Consider the following 5,596-nt stretch of genomic DNA (forward strand, 5'->3'; position numbering starts at 1 on the left):
GCATCTTGGAGTGGATTTGTATTTTGTGCCGAATTTCATCAAAGGCGTTGGAGATGTCTGGAGTGACAGCGTTGCATTGCACTTACAGATCACAGTCTTTTCATTCATGAATTCAAGTGCCACTTATGTTCCTTTCATTATTCGAAGCCAAGACTAGTTTTCTTGGTACTTTGTGTTCTCGTTGCAGTATGTATATCAGCTTTTCATGAATTATTCCAACAATGCCCTTCCAGGGACTTGAACAGCGTTAGCTTTTAGTCCTTGCTCTCCTCAAGGGTGAGGTCTAAGTATCTCATTCCTGCAAAGTAACTGAAAATAGCCATTTTTTTAACAAGCTTCTTGAACAGAGGCCGAACTAACTGAAGAGCTTACAGTGTCATCTTTAATGTTTACTGTTTTCCATCAGCCTTTCTTTTTGATGAGGTTAACCTGAACTCTTTTCTTATGAAGTTCCAGCCAAATTGCCGTTTGGTCTTTGCCCTTTTTTTCCTGCTTTCCAATCGTTTATCTGCTTCTTCCTTTGCTGCTTTCCTAACTAGCTATTCTTCACCTCGTCTCTTCACATGACCCAGTTTGTGACATTCGTTTTTTTTTAATCCACTGGACATTCCTTTTCGCAGGGCACATTAACCTTGGAACTTAGAATTATGTACTGTATTATGCCAACTTTACAAAATCTCCATAAATCTTAATCGTCATCCAGGTCTCTGCTGCAAATAGTTCAGGCTTAATGCATCCATCATAAGTCTTTGCTCTGTCTGGTAATGGTGTATTTTTATTTAAGAATAATGTAGCAGCCTCTTTCAACTTCATCCTTACTACCCTCTAATATTAACATGTCTGGCAGTCCAGTGCGTCCCCTGGGTAACAGAAATTGTTTTCAAGACCTGCCCGTCTACCACAACTTGGTGTTCAGCCTCACCTCTCTCACCCCCACTCGCTCTTCTTATAAAATTTTCCGTAGAAAATTTCCTACTCCTTGTATGTTTTATGGTCCCTAGCATCTCTTGTGACACTTTCGGTACCTAGTAATAACTTCAGTATCGCAGCATCCACAGTGACCACTGTCTTGTGCTCTATCAGTCCTCCCCAACTTATTCAGCGTTTACACTTTTTAAGTATTTCTAAAGGCTCTTTCTCTCATTCTACTGTTAATGCTAAAATGCATTTATCTCAAATTCTCTGGTTACACCAGCCAGTTTTCACTCTTTGAATCTGTCTGGTACCCTCTGGTTTCGTAATCCAACCTAAAAGTGTCTTTGTATTCAATACCTCTCATGATCTGCAAATATGTGGTATAATTTCTTTTCTCATCACTTAGTGATTTCCATATAGTGACTGTATTCTAAATGCAGCCTGTGCTCTTGATATCTTTGTCAAGATGCCAAACTCAGACCAATGATTTCTACATTTATTCTCAGCCTTTAATTCAGCACCTTTTCCAGTATCTTCAGTTTTAAAGCAATCTTATTCTTGTAAGTATCTAATGTTTTAGTGGATCCCCTTTCCGTTGTATATTCTACTGAAAAACTTTTTCCCACTTTTGGTTCTGTACGTTTCTTCATCAGGTGATTTTAACAAATCATTTTACCAAAATGGTTTAGGGTTTTTCAGCTTTAACAGTTTATGACGTCATTTTAACCATTTCAGATGTAGTTTATTCCCCGTTCGACCGTTTGCGATACCAATAGCCCAATTTCATATACATTTCTTTCGTTCAGAAAACTCAAAATGCTGCCGCAGTCATTCAAACGCCTGTTCCTTTGCAGTTTTTTTTTTATATTCATCTTTCATACGCTTCGCTCATTTTCGTCCATCGTTCTTTATTCAGTCAGTTCTATATCCTGCCGTTTTGAGATTTGATTTCATTTTTCTCAATTCTTTAACTTTACCACCTGCCTTTTTCCGCCATTATCTTCTCTATTAAAAACTCTGTTCTCTTTGCTGCCTGTCATCTGCCAAAGCTTGAAGGCTCTCTTCTTTTTTATTGCCCTATTGCATCTTGATTCCCCAACCTTTCTCTTTCCCAATGTTAAACCGTATCCCCCTCCCTGTCAGATCAGCTGGTAGCAGAGTAGGAGTATTAACCACGCGTCTCCTGTTATGACTGTTCAATCTATTTAATGTCGTTTATACGTAACATAGGAAAATGAATTAGTTTCAGCTTTCAACTCTTGTATGTTAAGGCCTATCTTTGCTGGTCTTAGCTGAATTTCCCTTATGGTTTCTGTCTCAAAGGCTACATCTTCCCTTCTTGTGATAGACTTTCTTAACTCATGTATCACTTCCACTTCTAAAACCACTTTTCTTCATTATTTTTTTAATTTATTCCTCTCGCTTGTATCACATCTTTCACCAGTTTTATTTGTTTGGCCGCCGTTCCACCAGAATTTGTTTCTCCAAATTATTACGAGTTGTTGCTGTACCAATAAGTGACAAATGCTCACATTCATTCTGACCAGGATTTCCATCACTGACCTACTTTCCCTACCGTTGTTCCTCTATTTATCGTGCAAATTTTGACCGGGCTTCCTGTTTCTATTTTTCTCGATGGGTTCCCTGCACCTTCTGCCTACTTCAAAGTCTGTTGTTAGATCTTGACAACAAATTTTCAGTTTGTGGCTGCCGCTCCCATCATTTGTATGAGTTGCCAGCTCAACCCATCCAAATTTGTCTTGGACTGAGAACTGTCAGTTGATGGATCATCAACTCATTTTGAATATTATAACCTTTAGATTGGATGTGGATTTTGTAACGCGTTTCAACTACTGTTTGCCTCTTAAGCGTTGTGATTTGCTTTCATGAACATGTGAACTGTTTGGAGAAGGCAAGAAGAGTTTTGTCAGTGTCGTTCTTTATCACTGACTAGAAGAAATTTTGCCGATTTCAATGCAAAATCTGAGAACATATTAGTTAAAGACTTTTTTTTTGCTTTTTGATAATCGCCAAGCCTCGAAATGTGCATGCCAATCTAAAGAAGCCAGGTACTAGTTACTATATTTTACACTTTGACTGAGGTGAGGAAAACCGCGTTTTAGTTTTCGATGGTGAATAAAGCTATTTGTGATAGCCTTTCCACTTTTTTCTTGGGTTTTGAGCTAAGCTTTCTAAGGACCCTGTGTTGCCTCATACGATCAAGTTTTTCTCGTCCTTATCAGTATCAGTCATCATTCAGATGTAAATATAAAATTACATTATTTGGATGATTATCCACAGATTCCTTGTCGCTCTTCAAGTTACTTTCCTCGAGTCCTATTTATTTCACTTTATTTTTTTTTATAAATTAATTACTTTTTCTGGGTTCATTATTCGTTTCAGCAAGGATATACTGTATTGTCTTCGATTACGATCCCATTAGCCCGTTTGGTCACCTCTCAAAGATCATTAATACAGTAAATTTAGTTAGAAAAATCATTCAAAATTAAAGTTCCACTGCATAGGGAAAATGTCAGTTATTAGTTAATTGTCATTAATTCATGATTTTCCATTTGACCATCTCTTGTAGTTCGCCCTAGGTGAATACTTCGCGTCAATTTTAAGAAGCGTTTGTCTAAAGGAAAGGTTGCCAGTGAATATTAGCACTTATAACAAGGGCTGTTATGAGGTGATAATAGAATGTACCATAAATAAAAAAAGACCTGACTTTATTTCTTTCTCTCTTGGCTATACAGTAGACCATCTTTGTACAGACCACCTTTGTACAGTATAAAGAGGAACTCTACTTAAATCATTGGGAAATGTGAAATGAAATCATTAGTCAGTAGTTGCAATGTATCATGACACGGACAGCATTTTTAAAGTATGATTGTAAAGTATAAATAAAACGGTCAACTTTTGACTAACAATGTGGGATACATGAAGTTGAACGTCCAACTACAATCTTTATATGAAATCTTGAATAGTTGGGTGTACAAGATTCGTGAGTGTAGGTTGTAGAGGCATTATTTTCTGTTATAATGAAAAGGAATATTTAGATAAATGACATATCCAGATTGTGTAGAATGACGTGGTAGTGAATCCTAACAGATGATGTGGATTTCTCTCTTTTTCTCTCTGCTAGATACTCTTGCCAGTTCTGAGACTTGCACTAGTCTCTACGTATTGTACGTGTCTTCATACAATTTACGTAAATATCTCGCCTCTGTATAGGTTTACAGTGGTTGTGGCCTTGGCAGATGCAGTATTTAAAGATAGTTTCTGTTCCGTACAGTCTTTCTCTAATAACCAATGATAGTGTAGTTGATATTTTCTCATAATGAAAAGGGTCCTAATGTGAATATTTCGGACGCTATTTTCTCATAATGAAAAGGGTCCTAATGTGAATATTTCGGATGCTATGTCAAAAGATGTTTAGTTAATATAAAACATGAATGCAAACAACTTTAATGATTAGTTTAAATGTTTGATCTGACGCAGTTAGCGAGTAGGAGTAGGAAAAGAAAAATTCAGTGAAGGTCTTAACGTGAATATGAACCATGAAGGGCAAGAAGTGGTCGAATGTTGATTGAATGATGCTAAATGGTGTATTATAAGGTCCGTATTTCAAATGATTATAGGTATAGACTTTAAAAATATAGTTGCATTAGTTAACTTACAAGAAATTTATTAGGTTAATATGACTGACTATTTTGTGGCGAAGAGACGAGTTAGTGGGATGTTTTCCTTTGTTCAATTTTATTTATCCTACATATCCTATTTAACATTTTACTTTTACAGGGGAATGATAGAACAAATTTCTCAACCTTCGCTATTTCGAATTCCGAAGAATACGGGAATGTTACTCCGTCTGATGGTTAAGGAAGTGGCTATATATTATTATATAGGACCACACTCTACCTACCGCTGGATCCAACCGGTGCCTTGGCTTCTGCTGCCGCAGGTAATAGGTGAAAATTTAAAATAAGTAAATGTTTTAAAATAAGTAAATGTTTCTAATTACTACTATGTTGGATATCAATGCAGTTGATACTGAAGGTCATATTTAGATGACACATTGGTCTTCAACCTTCAATGTCGTCTGGAGACCAAGAACTGTTGAGAGATTTAGAGTTAATGTGCTTGGTTGACAGTTTATCAGGAAAATATGGTGTTTACCTCTACTCTCTTTTTCAGGCTTAGAAGAAAGAAGCTACGGGAAACGGCTCCGGAAGGTCATGGAAGAAATGGACATGAAACCATTGCTTATCTGCTTGTGGTCGGAGCCACTTTATGCGTTAGATTTAAAGATGTATTTGGCAAGTGGGTTAGCCATTACAGACTGTTGTCACTTGCATTGTTTAGACCGGTGGCTTTTTTTATATGTGTAACATTTGTGTAATTCTTAGATCATGAGTCACTGCCATAGAGAACAAAATAATTACTGCCATAGAGAAAACAGTTACTGTTATGGCATATTTACAATGGACAAAAGGAAGGAAAAATGCTCATTTCAGATAATTAATTTATTTATACAAGTGAAGGTTATTACAAAATTTATACACAAGTGAAGCTTTTAAATATTGTAAAAGTGCAATTTTAACCCCATAGCAAAAAAAAACCCACAAAAAAAAAAAAAAAAAAAAAAAAAAAAAAAAAAAAAAAAAAAACTAAAAATCAT

The 5,596-nt window shown here is 36.2% G+C and overlaps 1 protein-coding gene across 5 annotated transcripts in view; it reads left to right on the forward strand.

The window, feature by feature from the left end:
* Positions 1 to 5,501, forward strand: part of LOC136835334 (uncharacterized) — a 188,402-nt gene extending 182,901 nt beyond the window's left edge. For 3 of the 5 annotated variants that reach the window (XM_067098695.1, XM_067098696.1, XM_067098692.1), the window contains 2 exons: positions 4,717 to 4,879; positions 5,113 to 5,398. Coding sequence is in view for 3 of the 5 variants with exons in the window: in XM_067098692.1 (XP_066954793.1) it covers positions 4,717 to 4,797 (81 nt within the window). In the remaining 2 variants the exon portion in view is untranslated. Of the gene's footprint in view, positions 1 to 4,716; positions 4,880 to 5,112 lie in introns of all 5 variants that reach the window. The other 2 variants (XR_010852107.1, XM_067098694.1) reach the window with 1 other exon arrangement.
* The last annotated feature ends 95 nt before the right edge of the window (positions 5,502 to 5,596 follow it).

The sequence above is a fragment of the Macrobrachium rosenbergii genome, chromosome 55 (genome assembly GCF_040412425.1).
Source record: "Macrobrachium rosenbergii isolate ZJJX-2024 chromosome 55, ASM4041242v1, whole genome shotgun sequence".
In the NCBI taxonomy this organism is placed as follows: Eukaryota; Metazoa; Arthropoda; class Malacostraca; order Decapoda; family Palaemonidae; genus Macrobrachium; species Macrobrachium rosenbergii.